This window comes from Hetaerina americana, unplaced genomic scaffold (assembly GCF_022747635.1).
Source record: "Hetaerina americana unplaced genomic scaffold, ioHetAmer1.1.p SCAF_2, whole genome shotgun sequence".
Lineage (NCBI taxonomy): Eukaryota > Metazoa > Arthropoda > Insecta > Odonata > Calopterygidae > Hetaerina > Hetaerina americana.
Window position 1 is genome coordinate 107,210,209 of NW_027286763.1, and position 25,547 is coordinate 107,235,755.

Genomic DNA, 25,547 nt, shown 5'->3' on the forward strand with positions numbered 1-25,547 from the left:
TGCATCAGTTCGAGAAGAAAAACCCTCACTTCATCTTCCGCCTTTCGCTTGAAACTGCTCAGGGCAACATTTGCCGCAATCCGCCTGACAAAAATCGGTATACATGGCCGGAGATTGGGATCCGTATACGATTTCTTCCGTGCATTGCCTGGTTTCCATCCGAGCGCTGATCTTGGTGATAAAATACATTACCTGAGGGAGAGAAAAATGTTTCCTTTAGTGCTCAAGCCCGTCGAGTGGACATTAACGTTGTTCGGAGGTCGGTGGTAAAGTTTTAGGTGTCGTTTGGATTGCGGTTGTAACTGTCGGGGTGAGGGTTTCGGTATCTGCTCCCACTTCCCCGGAGAATTATTGCACACGGTAAACAACTGCGCATTCGACACTCGACTCGTGAAGGAGGAGGGTTCGCCGAAATTTGCAGCGCCCTTGAGGAGAGAGAGATACAAGGGAAACGAACGGGGAATTGCGAACGACTACTCTTCTCTGAGCTTAGAGAGGGAGAGACATAGAGCGAGAGGGGAGGAAGGGGGAGTCTCCCGCTGTTAACTTGTCCGCTGCCAGAGAGGAAAACAAAGATATCGACCGAGAGTAGGGAGGGAGGGGGGTGAAAGTGGAGAGAGGGTGGAGGGGAGGGAGAAAGTGGTTCGGAGGGATGGGGTGGCAAGGCCATTCTCCGCGGACTTTGACACATTTCTCCTTTCCCCCAGCCAAACCCCTCCTCAACTCTCTCTTTCCCTCTTTCTTTTTCTCTCTCTCGAGCCTCTCCTCCTCCCCCTCCACTTCGTCCCTGTTGCCCCTGCAGAATGCCGTTCGGGTACGTTTTTCTGCCCTCAGCTGTGAGAGATATAGGACTTCCGGGCGTACCCCCCCCTCTCTCTCTCTCTCCCGAGAGCACTGCCCAACCCCCTTTCAACCCCTCCCTTTCCACCCCCTCCTCTCCCCAACCACCACCAACTCCACACCCAAAGTCACGCGATGGCGCCATGCTGCTTACGCGCCGGGCGCTCTGGATGAGAGGAGGAGGGATTGGGGGAGTCGAGAAAAGAAAGACAATCGGGGATGTGGGGAGGGGGAAATGGGGACAGAAGGGGGGAGGGAAGGGAGAGAAAAGGAGGCAAAAAAGAGCGCATCGCGGGGCGCGGCGGGCATCCATCCACACCGCAGTGTGTCCTCCGTCTTTCCTCTCCCCTCGTGACGATTCGCCTCTGATCCACCACCCACCCCCCACGTTCATTTGCCCTTCCGTGCGATGGGACGGTTGAAAAATAAAGTGGGAAGACGGAAGGGTTTGGGAGGAGAGGAAGGATCTCCGCCAGCTCACGAGTGAGTAAGCAAATCGGCAAGTCAGTATAAGTGAAGATGAGAGACAACTAAGGGGAGGGGTGGTCGTGGAAATCCCTGTCTCTATTTGGCTATTTGCGTCGTCTATGCGGACTTATAAATAAATAATCAGACATTTTGTCTTGGTTTAAATCGGCTAGGGTGTAACTCGTTTATTACTTCTCGGTCCCGAAGGTCTAATAATATCCCAAGCCAGCATGTATGGATATTAGGTTGATGCCTTTCTAGAAATTCAGCATTTCCGGCTTTCAATTCGACAGATTTTCGAACGATGACGTCTAAGTGAAAAGGAGATTTCGCTCCAAAATTTCACCCGTCAAAACCCTTCAGTCAATAAAGGCCGTCGCTGCGGCCGTGGAAATTTGATAACAACGCGAGTCATTTGAGTCAAAACGTTTCGTTAGATGAATTATGGAAATGATGTCTTGGCGGTTTCAGACGGCGCTTTATTTCAACTCCTTGTCAACTATAATTCCTCGTCTGAGCATTGGTAAGCCAGTTAGCCCCACTAAATTGAAAGATTTCGTAAATTTCCTTACGATAAGTTAATTTTGTCGACCTTGGGTTTTGACAGTAGCGCGTCATTATCAAGACAAAAATTCATTACCGTCATCATCAAGGCCCTTCAATTGATAGCTTTGAGCCTGGTAGGTTTCTTTACATTCATTTTAGCGCAATTACTATTGATTATTATAATCAAATATGACTCAGAAACTATAATGGTTATTGAAATTTAAGAAATTCTTTAGTGTATCTGTAAATAAATTGTTGTGTTTTTCACCAATCCAACTATAATAAATTTACACGAGTATTTTAAGTATGTAAGGTCGCAAATATGGTCGACAATTGTGATGAGCTGGTCAAGTATTTTTGGTACCTACAAATATATTGCGAGGACAAGAGAGAAGAAAATTCTCAAAAATATAAGTTAGGAATAAATTTATAAACATCATATTCTCTAGGATATTTTAGTGTGAGAAGTATTCCAAGAGAACTGATATTTAACGGATAATAAAAATCTTAATGTGTCTGTATTAATAAGATCTAATACTGCCAGAGCAGGATTTGAATATCTCATTAAGAACTCCTCTTGTTGAAATAATTTCTGCAATAAAATGCACTTTAAAGAGTCACTTCGTAGCCGCCTGTCGATGAGCAGTCCGGTGGTGGGTGGGGGTCTTATCCCCTTCAGTCAATGTGAGTGAACCGAGGACTTGAATTGCCTGCCGGAATCTCGCTTTTAGGCAGCGCGTTCCTCTTCTCTGGCAGCGAAATTTGAGACCCAGAGGGCACAGAGCTCTCTCTCTCACTCTATATATATTGGTGAACACGCCGGACGAGGGAAATGCATCACGTATATGGTTTAAAGCATCATATCTAGGTTACCCACCTTAACTCAGCCACATTCGAAAAACTTTATATATTTTTTTCATTCTAAAAATTCTAAATGAGCAACGGCCTAAAGCAGAGGTTTGTATCTCCCGTTTTTTGAATTCCTAATAAATGGAATAACAATCGAATGCGAAAATTAAAGGTGGGTCATCTACTCGGGTAATGATACCACAATCAAATTTGTACGTGCCATATCCATTATATCGGGAGGAAAAGCGTGTTTTTCCACAGAATTATATATTTGTAGTAATATACTAACCGTGCAAATAATTTTTGTTAAGGATATATTAATATCCATTAGAAGTTTGTGTTCAAGAGAATGAAAGGGAAAAATTATACCTTTAAGAGACGGGGCATTATTCTTATTGAAAATCATTTAGTTCACGGTCAAGGGTATTCAAATTTGGGCCATTATAGGCAGATAATATTTCCTTTCCGCTATGCTCAAAGTAATAATTATCTTAATCAATATGTGCTCTAATTCATTTTTCAAAATGACTGCCATTATTCATTTCTAATCAGAAAATAAAATCCCAAGGGTATCTCTTGAATTTAATATTTTATGAATTCATATATAAACGAATCGACTAAGAAAATGATCGAAAATTGGTGGAAAAAAATTATATCAGACTTCGTGAATGTACAAATTCCAAGAAATTGCGGGAGATGCCGCAGCAGTAACTTTTAACGGAGTCATATATTGAGTGTTCACCACAATGTGACAAATGGACATGCCTTTAAATTTACGTTTCTTAAGTGCACATACATACCGTTTAATTATATCACGGTGGATGGTTTAAATGACTTAAGATTGTGTACCACTCAGTGGGGAAAGAAATTATTGCAATTCTATTTTCTGAAAATATTTCGTTTTATTATTTTATTATCCTCAATAATTTACTTGTTTCGATTTTTGAATGCGTTGAATCGATCATCTCCTTCCTCGAAAATAATTTATAATATTTGCTTTTAAAGGCATCTATGCATTAGAAAAGATTAGTTAATCTATTCAAATCAGCACCTTGTCTAACAAATGGCGAAAAATATTGTTTTTTTCAATACCACAGAATGTTTTATATGCTCTTCTTTCCGACCCTCTTCTCGTGGTGCTCCTTTTTGCGGCATATTTAATGGCTTTGTTGAAAGAGCGACCCCGTTTGAGCACAACCCGCATGCTATATTGATTAATGTAATAGCTCAGAATCGTTTCATGGGGTCGGCAGGTCCTCCTCCTCTTTCGTCACGATTTGATGTTAGGTTCCCCAGAATACTGACATTTATTCCGTTGAAATGTGAATTATTATCCCTGATTACGGTAAAAGTGAAGAATTACCGTAGATTATGTATAGCGTTGCGTGAGACTGCATAGCGTGAGTTGAAAATCAGTTGCAGCTGTCAACTCGTTAAGCGAATAATTATTCGGGGGCATTGGGATAAATTTTGTCCGGTCGATTAGGTTGTTCAAATAAACATGGATTCCCGTAATATTTTCTCGTTATTCAAAGGCAATATTCAGTTGGTTACGGCGTGAGCCAAAGGGTCCAGTTTTAAAAATGAAAGCGCTTGAATTGGATGTCATACTATATTTACGAGGTATTAGGTGTGAACAATGGTCTTGATAATATATATAGATCGAGTATTAAGCATTTCATGGAATATAAAATTTGATATGCATGTTTTATTTCTCTTATTTTAGAATACGAGCAGGATCTTAACAATTTAACTGAAACTTTATTTCTGGAAATAATTATTGTATCTAGGAATCAAAATTTTGCTTAATGATATATAAAGTTAAGGAACCAATATGAGCGAGGATTTATTTATCTACTTATTATTTCGTTTAAATTACCAGTTCAATTATTACTAGTTATAAAAATAAGCTCTTTTATAAATACCTCTTCTCGAGATGATTGCAGGAAAATCACATATAGTATGCAATCCGTTCCCTATTCATCACCTAAGATTGGTTGCCTGCAGCCCTCCATCCTACCCTATCTGATGCTAATTGGTTTTCTTCCTGGTATTTTTTGCAATGTACTTTCTTCTTTATTTGTCCCATTTATTTATCCCTTGGCCTTCCTCTTGGGACTTCTCCTCTATTTTTCTTTCTATTATGTATATTCTTCATGAATCCGTTGTGCCTCAGGGTGTGGCCAATTTATCTGGTTCTTCTTTTCTCTATGGTGTTCTATAAGGCTCTCTCTTCATCTATTACTCTGCTTCCTTATTCATTTCTTATTTTCTCCGACCGTTTGATCTTAACCATCCTCCTCCAGCACCCGGTTTCGAAGGCTTCTAGTCTTTTTTGGTCTTCTTTTCCGATGGTCTATGCCTCTGTTCCATAGTGCCACGCTCCATACGAATGTTTCCAAGCAATGTATTTTTTCCTCGTATGTAGTTCTTATCTTCTTTGGATACATCAGATGTCTTTTCATTGTGAAACCTCTCTAACCTTGAGTTATTCTTCGCTTGATGTTCTTCCGTCACATGTGATGGTACTTCCGAGATAGGTGAAGGAATCCGCTTGCTCTAATTTTTGTCCTTTCAGTTTGATTTCTATATTCCACCTCTTTCTTCCACGCACTAGGATTTAAGTCTTCGTTTTGTTTATGTTCATTATGTATCTTTGTAGAACTTGATCCAATATGCTTGTGACCTTTAAATATCCTCCTGGTTTTCTGATGTCATTGCAATATTGTCGGCGAAGCGTAGCATGTTTATCTCTTCTCCATTGACCTTATTCATATGGTGTCATATAAGAGATGATTTAGGATAAACATTAACTACAATGGCTCACAAAAGAGTATAATTTCTAAATTAATAGCATATTCAATTTTCGTTGCGTCCAGGAAAGTTAAGCCCGCTGAAGACAAGGAAACATGTAAAGAAATCAAGTGAACTTCGAGTAAAACAAAGGGGGTCAGGATGGAGCGGTGGCTACCGTACTAGCTTCCCACCGAGAGGGCCCGGGTTCAAATCCTGGAGACAAATCTCTATTTGAGATGCTTTGTGGAGAACATTTAGAGAGAGTGTGACGTCCGTCGGATGGGACGTTTAACTGCGGACCCCTTGGCGTCTTTCGACAAGAGTAGGCTAATGCCGACGCCGGGTTTCTCTCCACCCTTCCTTTCCCATCCATCCCAAATGGCGCAAATGAACTTAGCTGTCAGTCGCCTCGCATAAAAACTACTACTCGAGTTAAACCAGACAATATTTGCCACTGAGGGATAGCACTAAATGTACTTATTACAATTCACTGTGAGTTTATTTCTCAAAAAAAAGTTGTTGGGATTTTAGCGAGTGAGCAATTTAGATTTGAAGGCTTCATTAAATTTGATGAATATGTATAGAAAAAAGTGTCGTCAACTATCCGTTACATTGGCTTCTGCAACTCTCCTCGAACGAAAACGAGCTGTTATTAAACGCTCGGCTCCATTTGAAGAAAAAAACTACGTTTATTTTACTCTCACCAACATTTTTGCCCACCAGCGGTGACGCGTAACCTCACTTTGAAAACAATGCCGTGACCAATTAAACCACCGTATCATTTCTTTCCCTTCGCCTCGAACACTAGTGGAACCCACGTATTTCCCTTCGCCGGGCGCCTCACCCCACGCACGCACGCACCCATTACACTTCCTGCCAAGTCCATAATGACTCCTCGGCCGAGTGTGCTTCCCTCCAATGCACGACTGTGTTTGACTCCAAAGTGCAGCGCAAACTTTGCGCCGGGCGGTTCGGGCGCTCGGAGCGTCGCCCCTCCGCCGCTCGCGAGAGAGTGCGTTGGCAAGGGGGGGGGAGAGCGGCGGAGAGAGGGAAGGGGGAGGTGGACGCTTGCAGTGTGTGTTCTGGCTTTTGATTGATATTCCTCGGTCGTGACAAATGTTTGCGATCGGACGCTGGCGCCCTGAGTAGTGGCCTTCGCCTGCGTCAACCAGGCCACGCCTCCCCCACCTCCCTCTTCACCCACCACGCCCCGACCCCCCCCAAACCCCTTGCCCTTCCAAGTGCCAGACCCTCCCACAGAGTGTCCCGCTGATCGAAGAGGAGGAGGCGGTTGCCGCTCACCCTCCCACATCCCCACAGGGGGACGGGGGATGGCCGCTTTCGGGGGTGTGCCTAAGGTACGGGAAGGGGTGTAGGGAAGGAGAATCGACCGTCGCACCTGACGTTGTCCCGGAGAAAAAAAAGAGAGAGTGGGGCAAAATAAATGGCGAGTTATTTCCCCGAGTTCCTCCGACGACCGGGAGGGGAGGAGGCACGTGCGAGTTGCGTAATAATGATGACGGAAGGCGGCCATGGAGTAAGATAGTGTGTCGAAAAATGGATCCGTGAGTGAATGCAGTTCAAGGTTGTTGAATTTTTGGAAAGAGATTGAACGGGAAATTTAGGATCAGGCATTAGGTTCCTATTGCTCGTTATAAGATCAGTCGATGTGAAGGTGAAAGTGTTCAGTTTATGCAGTGAGAATTTTTATTCGCCAATGATTGTGAAAAAGAAAGGAGAGGTAGAAATATTGGTGTATTTTGATGGTTGGCATTGAATAGAATGAAAATTGCCTGATCACTCAAAATTTTGATGATTGAAGCAATCTGACTATTCTGAATTTACATCTACTTGACACCCCGCAAGCCGCCGCTAGAGCGTATGGCGGGGGGTGTTAGGATACCCCCCGTAATTAAGAAAGAAAAGGAAACTGCGTTTTAAAGCCAAAAATTTATAATATTCACAAACAAAACATGGTATACATTCATACAAGAACACATACACCCCACACACATGATGCAAACACCACAACATGCACCTACAAATATACCTAATATCTTTGCGATGTTTAATGTTGTTTTGACTGGTAAATTAAATGTTTTTAATATTTCTAAAGTGACTTCGGTTTCTTACTATTATGATTTCTGATTATTCGCTGATTTCCGATTGACTATTGCCACATACAAAGTAGATGTTATCAGAATGTCAAATCTGTGATAGCATGCTGATGAGATTAGGATAACCACCTGCAAAAAGAGTTTATGGAAATGTCATTATTTTTCTCCGAGAATAAGCAGATCACATTAATGTCAGTATTTATGGTCAATTTTTTAAGGGATAATAAACTGTTCACTCAGAGATGGGCTAAGCATACACTGCTGCTATAGATCACGCGTGTGCTCCCTGGTCAGTTCTTGGTTGTACTCTCTTAGTCAGTACGTACTTGAAGACAACAAATGGCCGACAATATGTACCGAAATAGATAGTTTAGACTCGAATAAATACTTGGGCATTACACTTATCAATAACTTCTAATATATGCAAATATACTTGCCCAGAGTATGTTTGGACGAATTAGCAAAACATTAGGATGTAGAAGAGTTTGAAGGGTTTGGGAAATGTGACGAGAAAGTTAGAGAAAAATGCTATGTTTTGCCAGTTAGACCTAATTTAGAATATGCTACCATTTTTTGTATGGGAATTCTCATGTATTTGGATCGACCGCCGAATTAGATCGCGTTCAACTATCTTGATGAACTAGATGTGGAAAAACGTTGCTTGGGTCAACTGAGCAGCTTGTTGCGATTATTGAAGGCATTATGTTGGGAATCACTCATGGAGCGAAGGTGTAATTAAAGTTTGAAACTGTTGCATCAGTTAGAAGCAACTGTATCGATGCTGTTGAAACCGTATTATTAGCTCCATCGTACTACGGTAGGAGAGATTATGGCAATGAGATTAGAGAGATCAAAAGCAACAGATTTAAGATATTATTTTTACCACCAGAGAGTCCAGAGTATTGTGTAAGTGGCCGTAGTATTGGGAAAATATTTTTCTGATTGCATTCGAAGTAACCTAGTATGTTGTTCATTATTTCAACTAACCTTATTTCTTTATTGTTATTATCAGCTCATATTACATGCGTAGTAAAGTATATTTTGCTAAGATAGGGTTGTTCACGCACATGTAGGGTTTATAATTACATTATTTGAAATATTTCACACATATGTTGTAACTGAAAATTTAGAAAAATTTGATCTTTGATGCTGCCTGCCTCTCGTTTGAGCATCCCCTGCCACACACCCTAACGGTGGTTTACACGGAATCATGTAGATACATAGCATACATGTAGCTGCTGGTATAAATTATTGATTGATTGCCAGCTAGCTTCCCACCCTCTATGTGAACTCGCTGTTGGGTCTGTTTGCTTGCGCAGTAGTTAGCCCGAATGTGCATATTGATATATTTTATGGCAAAGCTTATGTGCGTTGATCGACGAGCAACGTCTCACGCTAGAGCCCGCCCACCCAGTTAAGGGATGAGTGGAGTATAAACCCTCTCGAGAGTCGTTACGGAAGGAGGCCAGCCACAAAGGTGATTTATTAAAACTATGTAGTGCGTGACTTCTAACTGGAAATCTTTGGTTATTAAAGAAAGTCCTCATCAAAATTTAATATTCTGACTATTCTTTTGAATAATCATGGTGTGTTTAATTCTAATAAGCCAGATATTTTTTATGAAATGATGATTACTTTTTTGAATAAATCTGAAAATTAATATTTGTAAAAAATTGCTAAAAGGGAATCCAAAGAAAATTTGTAATTTCGACATATACGTTAAAACGTCTTTGAAAGACTTCATTTCCTTAAAACATTCTCCCAATGCCAGAAGAGCCGCTAAAAGTCTCGTTTAATCTTCACCCGTTGACTCTATTTCATCAGATCAGGTTCCCTTTTGCAAGGATATCATGAAAAGTCTCCTGAAAAAAAAAACGAAAATCGCCGTGGTCCGACTGAAGACTTCTACTATAATCTTCAAAAAAATAAGTTTTGAATTCCGTAAGATTTTACCACCCCTATAAATTGCCGCAAACGTATTCGTGAGATATCTTTTGAGACATAATTTTGATCTGCCTTCCTATTCACTCCCTATGCCTGGATATAAAGTTTTAATTAATTAAATTCGGAACAGGACATTTTAATTCTTGCTCCTTGAAATTTGTTGTTTTCTCATGCTGTTGAATTCAGTTTATTGTTAAATATTTGTTGGTAAATATTCGTCATGACTTTTCTATAAACAATAGTATAGTTAATGAATTTATTATAAGTTAATGATAGTAAAAAGAACAACTTACCATCAAAGTAGTTCCATCGTATTTTTTCCTATATGTTTTTTTAATTGATTTGGTGTTATCCCAATATGCTCTATTGCTGCAGCTTACGAGTATTAATGACTCCTATTCGATGAATTTAAAATAATTCATCATTAAACGTCCCAATAGCTTTAAATTTCGTGATATTTTAAATATGAGTTATTCTAAGTATGGCATAAATATTTGTGACTGTGGTTAGAAATTTTAAAGTATGGTTATTTGCAAAGAAGTAAATATTTAAATGGGTGGGATCGGGGTTTCAGAAGATCAATTATTTCGGCTTCAATGGTTACTTTAAGTAGAAAAAAAATTCATTTTTACGGATTTCATTAGTGAGGGATGGACCACCAAAAGTCAGCTTTATAAAATTAAATTTAATGAAATGACGAAATTTGGTTTTCCCGTTTCAAGTCAGAAATTAGGGATATAAAAGAGAATGCATGTGTTTATGTGAACAGAGAAAGAGAGAGAGAGAGAAGAGGAATGAGGTAGTAGAGGAAGGGAATGTAAATGGACCCTTGGACTGATGGGTGGAGGAGTTATTCGAACTTCGAGGACTGGAAAGCATAAATATGCTCAAAGTAATTACGTGGGTGGAGTTAGTCCTGATGAATTTGTCAGAACAGTGTTTATTTCATCCCAGAAATGGGGAAAGCACTAAATATCGGCACTATAGAACTATTAGTTTGATTTCAGATGGAGTTAAAGTGGAACATAGTGAACATATACAGAACATATTAGTCCGTTTCGCTGATTTCGAGAAGGCCTTCGGTAGAATAAATTGTACTGAGTTAGTGAATGTATTGTAGAGAACATTAGTCGATTGGATTTTAGGTACGATTGGCGGATGGAAAGCTAGAGTGCAGCGTTAGAAAGAAGGGCAAGATAGAGATTTACACTTAAACCCGTGATTTTTAACTTTTATATTGAGGAAATGTCGAAAATGGCGTGGGAGGAACTGGATGTTGAAATAAAAGTCGGTATGGAGAGAATTACATCAGTTAGGTTTCCGGATAATCAAGTTTTAGTTTTCTGTACAGCCAGGGGATTTTAAACATTGTTGAACTCATTGAAACCAATTGCTAGGTCTACGACGAGAACCATTATAAACGAAAATGTTTAGAGGTTTTTAAGAAAGAGGTATGCTGATTGAAACCTTTAAATAGGAGGAAAAATATTAGTGCATGAGGAATAGTTTACCTATGTTGGCAGGGATTTGGACTATGATGGTCCAAGTAATAGGGAAATAAGAATGATTGTATTAGGCGAAGAGGCTTTCACAAGAATTAAGGACCTGATTAAAGGGATGTTAAGAAAAGACTCGTTAAAACTTTGATGCGGAGTGTGGTTTCGAATGGCGTGGAAAAATGGTAATTTAAGCAAGATCACAGGCGTAAATTGAGACTTATGAAATGTGGGTTTGCGAAGGAAGGAAAAAGTCAAATAGACGGAAAGATAAACAAACAAAGTGGTACTAGGCTTGGTGGGTGAGGTGGAAGTTTACTGGGTGGTTTCCCGCATATCCTGGGAGGCAGAAAACATGGATTTAGGGAATGTTTTGTTGAGATCTGTGATATACGAGGGGCTAACGTTAAGCAATTAGGTATGGGAGAAAAAGAATATGCATGTTGGATGAAATAAAAAAAGGAGGAAGGAAGTATGCGGAATTAAAGAGCGGTTTATTGTAATGTCGGGTGTCATATTTTAATTTGTTAGGAGAGCCAAATTATTATTTCAAATGATAGAATACTAATAAAAATAGTAATAATGACGCCCAGGATACTCTGGGGTGTACATTTGCCGGCTAACTCTAAAATTCCCTACTCATAAGTCCCTTTTAGCGACTTAAGCACTCATTTTAAACGGACAATTAACCATCATGCCGTTGAAATGTATATCATATAGTGAGTGACAAGAGGAGATTCATTTTTTTGTACTTTATGAAAGAGAAAGAAGTTGATGGAGGGAAAGGAAAAATTCTCTAAGCCGCCCATGATAAAATTATATTTTGCTTGCATTAATTAGGGAAGTGGTTTTATATTAAATCACGGATCATTTTCGAAAATAAATATAATTGGCACCTTTGATTAGGGAAGGGAACATATTGTGATGTGAATAAATTTTTGTTAGTTAAGTATAACTATTAGTAGCAAACTGGCCAAATTTGTTAGGTTAATTTAATTAGATGGAATGATGTTTGTTCTCATTGCATAGTAAAGGGAATGAGCAAAGACAGAGAACTCTACATTGTTATTTTCCCTGGGTGTAGATGCGAACACGAAATGGAGTTTAACAGTCCTCAAAAGATATTCTGCCGATTAACGGGGACAGGAATTAAAGACTCAAAGGCACTTAATTTTCGATCTTGGTATGGCAACAGAAGTAAATTAATTTCAGCTATTTTAGTTATCACAAAAAAGTGATTTGTAATTTGAATGCTTGAAAAAGGCTTCAAAGGCAGGCTTAGAGTGCTCGTGAGTCATTTCAAAGGTGAAGATATCCGAAATATATTGCAAAAAACCATATAAACTGATTCTAGGAATAAAAAAATCATTAATATTTCTCAGATTAAATCCAATATTATTTTTCGCTTTGACTAGTTCAATTCAGTTTTACTTTTATTGTCAAAATAACGTCATGATATGTCCACAAAAGTAGTGATTTCATCTCAAACTCTGTTCTGACCCAAACTCTGCTACACTTTGTTTCAAACGTATATTCCTTCAGAGAAGCGGATCAGAATGTCAGCATTTTTCGCCGTCAATCGATTACTTCTTCTAACCTGCCTTTGTACCCTCATCTACTTTGCTTATTCCCCTCTCCACTTCCGTTCCCAACTGATGCCAGGTCTCCATCACCAGCTTCCAATTAACCCCGAAACACCTCGTCTTTCAACTGCCTTCTGCCCCATTATTAATTTATCAGCGAAAAATTTTAATGAGGCATTGTTAGGGGAATGGGAGAGCGCATGGAAGATGAAGATAGATGTTCATTTTACGAGCTCGTAAATCGATCGGTGCTTCCAAGGTCTCATTGCATTGAGTGGAGAAAAAGGTTCCCCTTTTTTCCAAGTTATAGAACGCAAATATAGCTAGTGATCGCGAAAAACATGCTGAAATGTGAAAATTGGTCTGGTAGTAATAAAGATGTATTTTCATTACCTTTCGTGCTTGCAGTTACTTTAGTTTGGCTTACGGAGATAGAATCGGAAATGCTTTTGTCTCCCTTCATGTGGATTACGCGGAAAATTGTGTTGTCAATTTGCCCCCAGGAATTCAGTATTCAAGTCTATGAACTACTACTTTGAATAATGACCATGCTAGATTTGAACATTTCGAAAGAATGTTTTTAGATTTACAATAATATCCTGAATGCTAGGACATTTTTAATATATTTTTTTGTCGCCCCATACTGTATAATAAAATTAAAATTATAAGATCGAACATTCTACGAGATATGTATGATTATTTATTTGACTGACTTATTTCCTTTTGGGATCGAGATCAATTAAAATAGCATTTAGCCTTTTATTGTATGATTTTGTTTGATCATTTTTTTCTCCCATAGAATTTTATTATTTTTATTTCTCCCGACATGTCATGGATTTGGTGGGCGATGAAAATTATTTAGTTGAAGTGTTTTGTTCGTTACCCTGTGAAAATCGTGGGGTGTTAGGTAATTTGCCTTTGTTGCTTATCTCTAATGGATGGAAATGTTTCAGAGTAGTTTGGTGTCATTACTGAGTGTAGATCTTGCCAATTACTAAGTCTTACAAGGCCGGCAGTACACTCACCCGGTATCTAATTTAGTTCCATTCCCTATTACGCCTGGTGATACTTAGGAGGTTCTTGTGCTCAGAAAATTACTTCTCCGGTGTTTAACAGAGGCATAACCGGTATCGCTCAAACAAAAAACTCGCTCAGTAGAGATTTAATAGAGCAATGCATTCAATGTGAGCACTAGACAGTCTTTAATCATAATTTAAGCAATGGTAATGGGTTAAAAAATCAGGTTAGAGAATGACAGAAGAAATTTGCAGTGTATTAGAATGTCTGAAGAGTTTTATTTTTTGAGAGATGACGTTACTTTTTACTGAGGCAACTATTTTCATGCACTTTTTTGTGCGATTAGATTGTGAATAAAAAAATTAAAATGCTTGCCGTGGATTACCAAAATCATTGTAATTGTGATACAGGAACAAATTATAAGAACTATACACTAGTAATTCGCTTCATCTCGTACGCATTTTTATTCCATCTAGTGGAGCTGATTAGTCTCATTTGTTGCAATAATTCTTTGGCTTGCAAATAATTGCATGGATCTAAGAAAAGTTGGGACATATTGTTTTACTACCGTTTTTTTATAAAATCGAGTCCTGACTTGGGTTGTAAAATGTTTTTGAACATGTTTTAAGAATAATTTGAAGTGATAATTTCCCTAAATTAGCATGTAACGAGTATGCGGGGAAAATGAATGAAAATAGTCAAATGCATACGAATGAGTTTTTGAAGTTTTCCGATTCGTTTTTTCATGTTCACTGTTGGGAAAAAAAGGTTTTCAACACATTTATGTCTGACTTTGCTCCATACTTCAATAACTTTTAACCAGATGTAGCATTCATAACTTTATGTATACTTGCTTCAGAATTTATTATATATGAAAACATATTCTTAAAAAGTTGACTCTATCCACGATCCTCTTTCATTTAATGTTGTTAATGTGTTTGTCTCGTATATTGTCTTTTACAAGGTTTCTTAATACTTATATATGCATGAGTAGTATTATTTTGTAACCACTATTTCTCATATGTAATATGAAATCTAATCATATTAGAAACATGAAAAGTTAAGATTCTAAATATTTCAGAAGCAACTAAAAATCACCTTATCTATTTGGTTCCAATAGGATGAAGAATCATCGAGGAAGCGTGTGATTGATCCTGACGAAAGAGATCGCCGCCCCGATAATCATGAAGATCTCTACATACTTGATGGTGATCTTGGCGACCTTGGCCCTCTCCTCCGGCCAAGAAAAGACAACGACGCCAGAAATCACCACCGCCACCACCCTGACTACCGCCGCCACCGCCGCCTTCGCCGCGTCGACGACCGTGGGGATGAGTAGACCCACCACTGCCACCGCCGCGGCGTCATCCACGGACGCCTCCGCGGCGCCCACAGAGGTGCTCGAGGTCGTGGATTCTACCACGGTCCGGCTTCAGCGGTCACCTGTATCCATCATCAGCACGGAATATACGACCACCACGACCACGTATGCCGGCAGCAGTACCTCGCGGGGTCCGACCTCTGAGGTCACCCAGGCCGAGGTCGCCGCGGCCACCTCCTCCCCGAGCACGTTTAAAGTGACCAAGGAAGTCAGGATCGGAAGCACATCCTCCACTTGGCGACCGGAAATGACGACGGAGGCGACACCCTCGACGACCACATTCACGGCGTCGCGGCCAACGACGGCCTCGATCCGAGTGAAAGGAGATCGGGAGGAAATCGGCGAGGTCGCGACGACCACCACCCTGGCCGTGGGAACCACAGCGGCACCTCCTCCCCGCCCGCCGAAAGGGTCTTCTCCGCCCACTACTTCAGCTCCTCCTCGCCTCACACCGGGCACACCCACCCAAGGACCGCCGGTGACGTCGCATGGAACCTCGCCGCCGGCTCCCGCCTCGACCGAGACAGAGATTTCAACGACTGAGGACCCGACCTCGTCGACCGGAAAGGAGACTGCAACGGTGGAGGCGACGGAGGCGGTAACCACGAGTCTGGTGCCGGAAGAGGAGACCGCGGGGACGGGCGCTAGCGTCGTTTCCGTCGGTGGGGGAGGCGAGGGAACGGCAGCCGTGGAAGTGACTTCGGAGTCGGTGAAGACGGAGGCCACGTCCGAAGTGTACGGGGAGTTGCTGAAGAGTGAGAGGGTATCGAGCGGGGTTGAAGACGTGGAGGATGAGATGGCCTCGACTGAGGGAGGGAAAGGAGTTGATGAAGGAGTGTCAAGGATGAGTGCCGAGGAAGTGGAGGAGAAGCGGAGGGTGGAGTCGAGGCTGAAGGCCCTCTCGTGCGATATATCCCTACCACCAGGATCCAGGGCTTGGAGAGGAAACCTCACTCGCGAACTCTCCCTGCCATACAGGGTGAGTAAAAATATATATTTTTATTTAATCAATTTTAATTAATTAAACATTGAGAAGATTATGGGAACTGTTCCACGTTTGGATTATAACGGAAATACACGTATTGTGTTCTCCTGAAAGATCTCCTCGAAGATGTGCATTCTTGTGTTAATGAGCATGTATATATTTTTACAAAAACTGAGGATAATATGAAAAATATTACTCGGTAGATGCGCATCATTTGATCTAAAACAATTCTTATAGGTGAAATATAATAAATATATTTGATAGGCCATCTTTATACAAGGAATTTTCTTTGGCCTTTAACTATTTTTTGTAGTGACCAACTATAAAGAAAACTAAATTTTCGACGACATTTTTGAGAAAAATGCTCATAAAATCTGTATAAATGACTATTTAATTAATCTCGGATTGTGTACAAAAACACCATCAATAAGACTATTTAGAAATCAGAAACCTATGAAAATGCGATGAATAACGTTTCACTTTTTTTACCCTGTATCTGGAAGTGTCATTGATTAACAGCAGGAATTGAGTTCCAAATCTGTTTAAAAGACAATATTTTTACAATTCATTTCAATGCAAAATTTTAACCTATGGAATCGCCTATTCACGAGATAAGCCGTGCCCATGAAACTAAGGTGAATTAGCATGGAGGGAAATAGGACGGGGGAAAGGGAAATGTAGTGACCTACTATGGTAATGGCCTGTGGGTTACTGTGCTTCGAAAGTTCTTTCTCCGTAGTTGCTTACGGAAAGATCGTATCCCTAGAAATTTTCAAAAGAGACCTAAGAAATTTCTGCTTCCTTTTCTGTGCTTGAGACATGACCTTAAGCGGTAGCTGGATTTTCTTTGGGAAAGTTCGTCTTCACGCCAAAGTGATTTCCATTTCATCCTATTGAACCAATATAACGCACAACATTCACAATTTCCTTAATTACTAAGTAAGAGCCTAGCTTTGCGGTTTAGGTTATGATCTCTTTTCTGATTCTCTACAACATAGCTTTCAATAGGTACGAGTATGCGTAACTGTAATCGCTGTAATGTGGCCATGTACGAGGGTCATCCGGAAAGTAGTACCCGTTCGTGCCGCATGAAGTGCTGACGACGCGAGTAGCCGCTGGACGAGGTCAGATAGCTTCAGTGGCTTGTCTGCCTTCTCTGAGCCAAGTTGCGTGACGCTAGCATTGCCTGTGTTGTTTCTGTGATTGTTTACAATGTTTAAAAAAATTGAGAACGCCGCCAGTTGTGAAGTGAGGGCAGTGATTAAATTCCTCAATGCAAGAAACGTTCGCCCATGTGATATTCATCGCCAATTAAAGGAGGTGTATGGAGACAATGTAATGGACGAGTCGTCTGTTCGGCGGTGGTGTCGCAACTTCAACATGGGGAGGGGGAACACACACGACGATGAGCGTTCGGGGAGACCGTCTGTCATTACAGACCAACTGGTGAGCTCAGTTGACGAATTCGTGAGGAACGATCGGCGCGTCACAATTGATGACATCTGTGAGCATTTTCCCAATGTTTCTCGAACAATTGTTCATGAAATTGTTAAACACCATCTGCATTATGCAAAAATTTGTGCAAGATGGGTCCCTCGCGTATCTCAATGAGCTGGCGGCGAAGGACTATGCAGCAGGAATACAGAAACTTGTCGCACGTTATGACAAATGCCTTAATTTGCTTGGAGATTATGTTGAGAAGTAGTTTAAAGTATCCTCTTTCAAATAAAATTTTTTATGTTTGTTAATATTTACTTTTGTGTCTTTATTTCACGAACGGGTACTACTTTCCGGATGACCCTCGTATAACAAAGCGTAGGTTCTTCAATAGAAATACGCAATTAAAGTATCCAGGTGACGTGAAGTAAATTTTAATGTATAACATAACTAAGAATTTATCTCATCCATAGACTGACTCATTTTATTTTCGGACTAGGAGAAAGAGTCTACATAAGTCAATGAAACTATAATAATAAATATTAAAATGAATGTTGATGGAAAATTATCATATCAACATATTTTTTGAATATATCTCGAAGCAAAAGATAATAAGTATATTGCCATATTTTTTAAGTATTCCTATTTCTCATGTTGGAATATAATTATGCAATAAATATTACTAATTAAGTAATATATATGACTAAAAATGTGAATAAATAAATAGTATTCTCTAAGATGTTTCTAAACAATTATGCGGGTAAATGCATTGCTAAACTGAATGCTTTGAGAACAGATGTTACTTTCATCTGGAAACAATGATCAGGTTTCATGATTATATAAATATACCGAGCACATGTACCCACGTTTTATGAAAAATACTTTGCTTAAGCAACTCGATAGTGAGTTTTATTCTTTCTTCGTGAAAATTTAGGCGCTTTTCGCGCTCAAATCATAAAAGATATTTTTTTAATAAAACTTTGCTCCCAAAAGAAATTGTACTCGTTCATATTTGAACGAGTTAAACTTTCGTGTTTGCTCTCTTACCCTTTTTAAATATTTACCCCTACTGCTTTGACGATAGGAGCCATTGAAGGAGTCCACGTCAAACTCCTTAGCGTTCCACAACAAAACTGAACTATTAACTTGTACAAAGAATAGGGCGAAAGTCAATTAGCTAGATGGGGGACGAGGAATGATTTAGCATTAGCTAAAACATCCAGCATCTTTTAATCCATGCCCTCCCTTATCGTTGACCGCTTTCGTGACCCAGAAATAAGTACTTCGTTGATTGTACGGTATCTAAAATTCTCTCATTTGTTTCAGTCAGAGCAGAAGAAATCAAAAGCAATTATTGATTTATCACGCACTGTTTTTGTTTGACCCAGCATTAAATGCCAGATAAGGGTCGATAGGGTTATTGCGGATGGCGTTTTACTTTAGGAGATAAGGAATGAATACTAGGAAATGGTTTTCCGAGTCACTGTGCCAGCGTTGAGAGGGCTCTGACTCCCATTGTACATTGGAATGTTCCGAAGAAGAACAAACGAGATTTATTTCTGACCCTTTCCAAGTCAAGGGCGAAAATGAGAATTAATGCTTTCTTGCACTTTTAGTCATATTGTGATAATATTTACCGCGAATCAGGTCATCACAATTCCCTTTTGGCTGACCACCCGGAATAAATGCAATTAGTAGGGTTTTACTGGACAATTTAAGAGATATAGCTGAAATACTCTGTGCTATTTAAGTGTAAATTTAAGTCAGTTAATATAAGTAAGGTACTGGACGATCATTCCATTAAAGTTAGATAGCCAAGAAATCAACCAGAAAGGTCAGTTTAATGGGTCAGGGTAGAGCACTCACGGCGCGTCAAATTCGCACATGATGGTTGTAAGGAGGGTCAGTTTATTTCCCAGTGATGCCTATATTTTCCCAGGAAGATCTACTGCCCAAAACTCAAATAGCTTAGATGAAACTGAGGACACCCGGAATCGAACCCAGGCCTTCCTATTGATAAACCCAGCTCTACCCATGACCTTTCCCTTTTGAAAATAGACATTGAATATAAACTTGCCCTTGGACTTTATTACGCAGCTTAAGGCTTTCCTGTTGAGATGACTTCAGGGTTGAAATAAGAAACTTACATGGGATAACCATATCGCCAGCGACCTTTGGATATCCAAAATATTGATCGAAAAAATTGATTTTATTTTTAAACTAAAAAGCAGCCAAATCCTTTAAAACAAAAAAGCCTATGTATCAATGATTCATTCAATCATCGGGTATGCTGCACATGTTTTGAATTACCCTGGAAAACAACAAAAACATACATTGACGTTAGGAAAATGGTTACGAGAGAAAAGTTGATCAAAATTACAGCATTAAAAATATTCTCCAGTCAGAACCTTAAATAGCGTACATTTACTTATATTTATTCTTCCTTTACATCTGTGGACAACGGCGAACTACTTTTTTTTGTAAACCTTCTCGCAGATCATCCGGACGACATAATTCCGCCCTTAATTCGAGTTTCTAATTACTTCTTTCTCTCTTTAGCTCCATATTTTCATAATTGATAACTATTTTTTTAGGTGGTGGCCTAATTACTGTGATAATTGAATTGACCCTAAATGTGCGGTTGACAGTAAAAATAGCTCCTGGGACCTGAAAAGGATAGAATGATAGTGAAAAACCATACTCAAGTTATGGATAGTCAGAAGAATACTGAGCACATGTGCATGCATGCCCACAAACGTACCTTCCGATACTTCATTCCAATAGAAAATGTAATTAAAACAGTTCATACAAGAGTTTAAGTCCTAGGTATTCCTTTAGATCGTTTAGAAAGCACTTATCTTCCTCACCTAGTGTTACCCTTTTTCACACCTACTTATTATTTTAACCAATTTTTATTACCAAATTTAATATTCAGCCTTAAAAATGGCTTAAATTTCTGCTCGGAAAACGCAAGTCGAAGAATGAGTTTTTTTGTAGAATTAAACACATATTTCTTTGGACGATGAATTGAAACATTTTTTTCTTACTCCCTGACTAAATTTGCCTAAAAAGAATGGCGGCTACCTTATTTGATCGCCGAAATTGAAAAGTCCTCTTTTTGTTATGCCTTCGTTTAAACACGCAATCGTTTTTCATCCAACGACAGTATAGGACGCAAAAATATAAACTTGTTTCGGACTTGGATATTCTGGAGCGCGCGCTGGATTATGGGAAAGGGAGATGGAGGTTTTATGCCGGGGATTCGAGGGCTAGTGAATAATTAAGTCTTCTCTCTCATGTTTGCTAACTTTCTCTTTCGGTTTTCCGTCGAGAGGGACTCACGAAACGGTGACACTAGAAGTAAACAGGAAAAATTTAGCAGTGCTTCTTTGGAACGAGACTACGTCACTACCGATGACTGACACATTATAATTCATGGGAATTTAGCGAAAGAATTACGAATTACGCTGGAAAAACAATGTGCGACTTTCTATCTTAGCAAAATTATCATATTTGTTTGTTTTCTCTGTACATTCTCCAAATTATGCCGTGGATTATAGACTTTTATCAATATTTGAAGTCTTAAATATGGATATACGTGAATTAAAGTTACGACTGTTTTATGTGTAGTACTGCATGTCAAATAATTTTTAATTATTGTGATATGATCAAAAGTATTAATGGTAGGATGGTTGCTGATCACGACCCGCCAAACAGCAAATCTAATGCTAGGAGGAGCCAGATAACCTTCTACCTGGGTTGTCATCCATTTTCCATAGCGTGGTTACGTTTATTATATTTGCCAAAAAATGTTTAGTACTTAAATCCATAGGAATGGTCACAATGGGTTAGGTGACAAGAGTCAATATTTCCGAAACTTGATTGGTTTTTTATTCTATCATCGTAATCACAAATTATGTTTGATGATGTTTGGGACGGAGGAGGATTGAGCTATTGCTGTAAAAAATCCTTCTCTGTAGAGCGGAAATGTGAAAGTCATCATTATTAATTTAGATATGTACCTAACTGAAGTTCATGGCCTACGTGATTTACTTTTCAATGAAATTGACTAATATCAATAGCCACGAATTAACCATGGGCAGTCCACCGTTGTGCAATTTGACCTCCATTTGTTCCATCATTCTGAGAATCGCTTCCCTCATCATGAATATAGAGCAAATATATTCTGAGGAAATCCACCGAGGATTATAATTGTTCACAGAACTCCTTCTCTCTCTCTCTCCCCCGAAATCAGTGGCGCATGAAATGATTACTCTCGAAAACACAGAAAATGCACGTCGAGATCAGCCAGATTCCCAAAGCCCACACTATTGAGATTCCGTCGGAAAAGTTTCCCTCCCCCTTCCTCCCCCCACCCCCCACTCTGTGGACCCAGGGACACCTTTCCATTCGCCCAAGGAAGTTTATAATGGGGGCAGAAAAAGCGAGGTGTGAAACAGAACTCCCGTACGTGGCCCGGGAATACTCCAGAGGAGAGAGGGGAAGAAAAACTCATCGCCGACCGACCCACACGGGCTCCAAACGAAACAAACGAGGCGCGAACAATGCAACACGAGCGCCGGTAATGACTAATTTTTTTTGGGTTGGAACGGTGGGTGGCTGGGTGAGCTAATTTTAATCCCACCTCTTTTCCCACTCGCCTCCTCCCTGCCGTCCCTCACCCATCACGCACGCCCTCCCAACTGTGTGTTCTCCACGTTTCCCACCTCCTTCCTCCCTGCGCCACTGTCGGAAAAATACTTGACCCGACATCTTTCGCATCATCAAATTTTCTGCAGGTGGAGCAAATTGAGACGCCGGGTGAATTCACACGCACACGGCGCGCGGAAATAATTTGACAGAAAAGGATCCGACGAAAAGAAAAATATTTTATTTCGGGATTTACTATTTGCCATCATATTTCCTGCGGTTTTCTCGACTCCCCAATTTTTTTCCATTGTGATATATAATTATCTCCGCCTTCACAGGGTCACCTCCGGTTGGGACTTTCTCCCGTCAGGGTGGAGTTGGTCTCGGGGAAGGGAGTTAATGATGCAGGGGTTAAGGAGGTCACTTGGTATCGCGATAATTGGAATTCGATTCCTAGAGTTGATCAGTTGATCGAATTCTAATACGTACAAGACCAGTAGGTTTTCAGTCGGACGAGTCAAGAATGCTAGAAGCAATTAATCCCGTCACCTATCATGAGTTCGGATCTGCGTTCTAATTTATCTCTGCAAAAGAATTCATCAGTGTTTTTGGTACAAAGCCTCATATTGATTCTCAGCATAGAAAAATATCCATAAGTGTATTCAATGTTATTTACATAGATTAAATCTCCCATTTAAGCCTTTCATCGGAAAAAGAAGGGGTTTCATCGGACTTGGAGTGTCATTTGACTGGAAATCGCTAATTATTGCCAAAATCGAACTCAGCAATTCCTCACGGCAAACTTCTGTTGAAATAATGAACGTAGGAGAGAATGAATTCTTGTGATTTTTCCTTTCAAACTTTCTCTTATCGGAAATATATCACAACATCGCAAAGTACTGCGCAGTTACTTTCGAATTGCGGGATCCAAAAATATGTTAAGCCCACTATTATTCAGCGCGAGTTGCAGTTGGATGACGTCAGAGCGAGGGAAAAATCATGATACGAAATGACCTCTGCCCTAACGCGCTGGGAGGGAAAGAACAAGCCACCTTGGCAAGTTTCCCCCGAGTTAATCCCGAGGGGATGCGGAAGGCAAAAATAAGCAATCCGAAATGTCGCGGAGCACATGGCCATCACATTTACCGTTTCCTCTCTCTCTTTCGCAATATTTCTCACTCCCCCCACCTATCCCTATCCCCTTTCAACCCTCGATGAAAAAACATGGAACAGCTTACTTTTTGTCCTTCTTTGAGCCCGCTGGCGTTGTCGTAGTCCCCTCCACATTCCGAAGTGCTCCCGTTCATCGTTGAGTGGAGGTAGAGGGTGTGTGTGTTTGGCGGGGGGTGAAGGGGGGGTTGAAGGGACAAGTCGCGCGCTCACCTTGAAGGCTCTCTTATCTTATCCAAAACTGTGTTCAGTCTCGGAGGGCCTATGCTCTCGTGGTGGGTGAGCAGGAGTGGGAAATGAAGTAGATGAAAATGTGAGGGAGGAGTGTGAACGGGGGAGGGCTCTTTTCTGAAAGGATTGTGGTGGTTGAGACGAAGAAAAGGCTGCGGAAAGGGCGGGATAACAATCGAGAAGCTTCCGTGCCACTCACCACTTCTGTGTGGGCTTCGTGTGTGATGTCTCGGTGGGATTTGAGAAAAGCGGGGGTGGGTTGGATTCGGGGCGCCACACCACGGAGTAGGGACGCGTTTAAGAATGCTCCGGAGGAGCGGTGGGGATGAGGATGAAAATTGGGGTCTGAGAAGGACATGCAAGGCAGGCTAAGAGAGGAAGGGGGAGGTGGAAGAGAAAGTGAGGAAGAGTTTTCAAGGCAGTAGGAGGAGATAAGTCCTTTGGGAGGAGGTATAATAAAGGCTGCGATGAAAGAGGAACATGTATATTTTGGAGAAGGGCCAAGGGAAACTGCGCGGAAACATTAACTTAATGAACTCGTCCAAGAAACTTATAAATATGTATTAATGCTCCATTTCGGGGGCGCACAAAAGGGACGAGTTGAAGAAAGGCGCTACCAAATGAGGAATGAAGTAGTGTTTTATTTTAGAATTAAAAATGAAGTCGTACCCTAAGATTATCTTTCATTAGTGTTTACAATTTATATCCAGCATAGTTTTATCCAAACCCTATTCACCCAAACACTCTTGTTTTCTGTTTTGTTTTAATTTCTACGTGTCCATGTGGTTTAAACTTGATGCCAATCTAATCTTAGAGCAAAGAAATAATTTTCGCGTCTATTTTTGAGTGGGGATTAATTCAAGTGATGCCACTGGGTCGTAACGATAAAGTGACATCTATAAAATATGGCTTGTGCATTATGAATCACAAATATTTATCCTATGAATTACTGATAAACTGTTCTCATTTGATGCTCTGAATTTTAAAGAAGTTTTATTTTTGATTTAGCATAGAATAAATTTTATGCTTTGTTTTAGGCACTTCGTAAAAAAATGTGCACTTAATTAATCTGCTTGGTAACCATTTTATATTTCTTGCCAAAAATTAAAGGTGATTGTAAAAGGATAGAGAATCATTCAAATCCTCTTTTACAAAAAACTCTTTTTTACTTTTTTGCCTTTCGTAAAGTTTTTATGCATGTCATTTTCATTGAAATTACTTCCTGCTTAAAATGAAATTGTAATTCCTGTTAATTTTAATTGTTATTTCTTGCTTGCATAAATTTACTGAAAGAAGTTCATATATCGCACATTGATACTCTTTTTTACGTGAAAGATTTGTTATCTCTGTCGTAAGTTTTATTCTTTGTGTTTTATCAATACCAAAATATAATCTTCAAAATGATTATGCTTGATGAGTCCAAGTTATTAATTTTTAAGTATTCTTACCGCCTTATTGAATTTAAGAGATACTTTCCTTTTGGGCCATGATATAATTTTCACTAAACGAAATCATAAAACTCTTCCAGTGAAAATTAATTAAATTCGATTTTCTCAGGATTAAAAACAACACGAAAAAGTTTTTTAATGAGTGAACTTGAAATTTAGGAAATGGAGCCTTTATGGAGGATATTCATTAAAAGCTGATAAAAAGATATCAATGTGGGTTATTTTTAAGTGTTTTCTTTTCCAATGTAGCTGAATCAAATGAGATATGCATATTAAATTGATTTATTAGTAAATTCTGTGTGGCAATACTTTAACTTTTCTTGATACCACTATTTTAGATGGATTTTATGACCAGTAGATGTTATCAGGCAGTTTTTAAAGCATAAAGGCTAAATTTTAAAATGTATTAATTTTATCAAACCAAAGGTTTTTTAAGTGTGTATCGTTAGTTTGATGGCTTCTTTTAGCCTCAAAAGCTTAAATGACATTTTACTGCTCAGGTCATAAAAAAGAGCTTTTGTTATTTACTTGCGTAAACATTTCTCGAACACGTTGTTGGGTACAGTTAATAAGAAGATTTCTCTTTCAT

The 25,547-nt window shown here is 39.7% G+C and overlaps 1 protein-coding gene across 1 annotated transcript in view; it reads left to right on the forward strand.

Annotated features, from left to right (window-relative positions):
* LOC139688367 (uncharacterized) overlaps positions 1-25,547 on the forward strand; it is a 900,666-nt gene that overhangs the window by 193,635 nt on the left and 681,484 nt on the right. The window contains exon 2 of the mRNA XM_071585902.1: positions 14,777-16,016. Within this exon, the coding sequence (XP_071442003.1) occupies positions 14,841-16,016 (1,176 nt within the window). The 5' untranslated portion in view covers positions 14,777-14,840. The remainder of the gene's footprint in view (positions 1-14,776; positions 16,017-25,547) is intronic.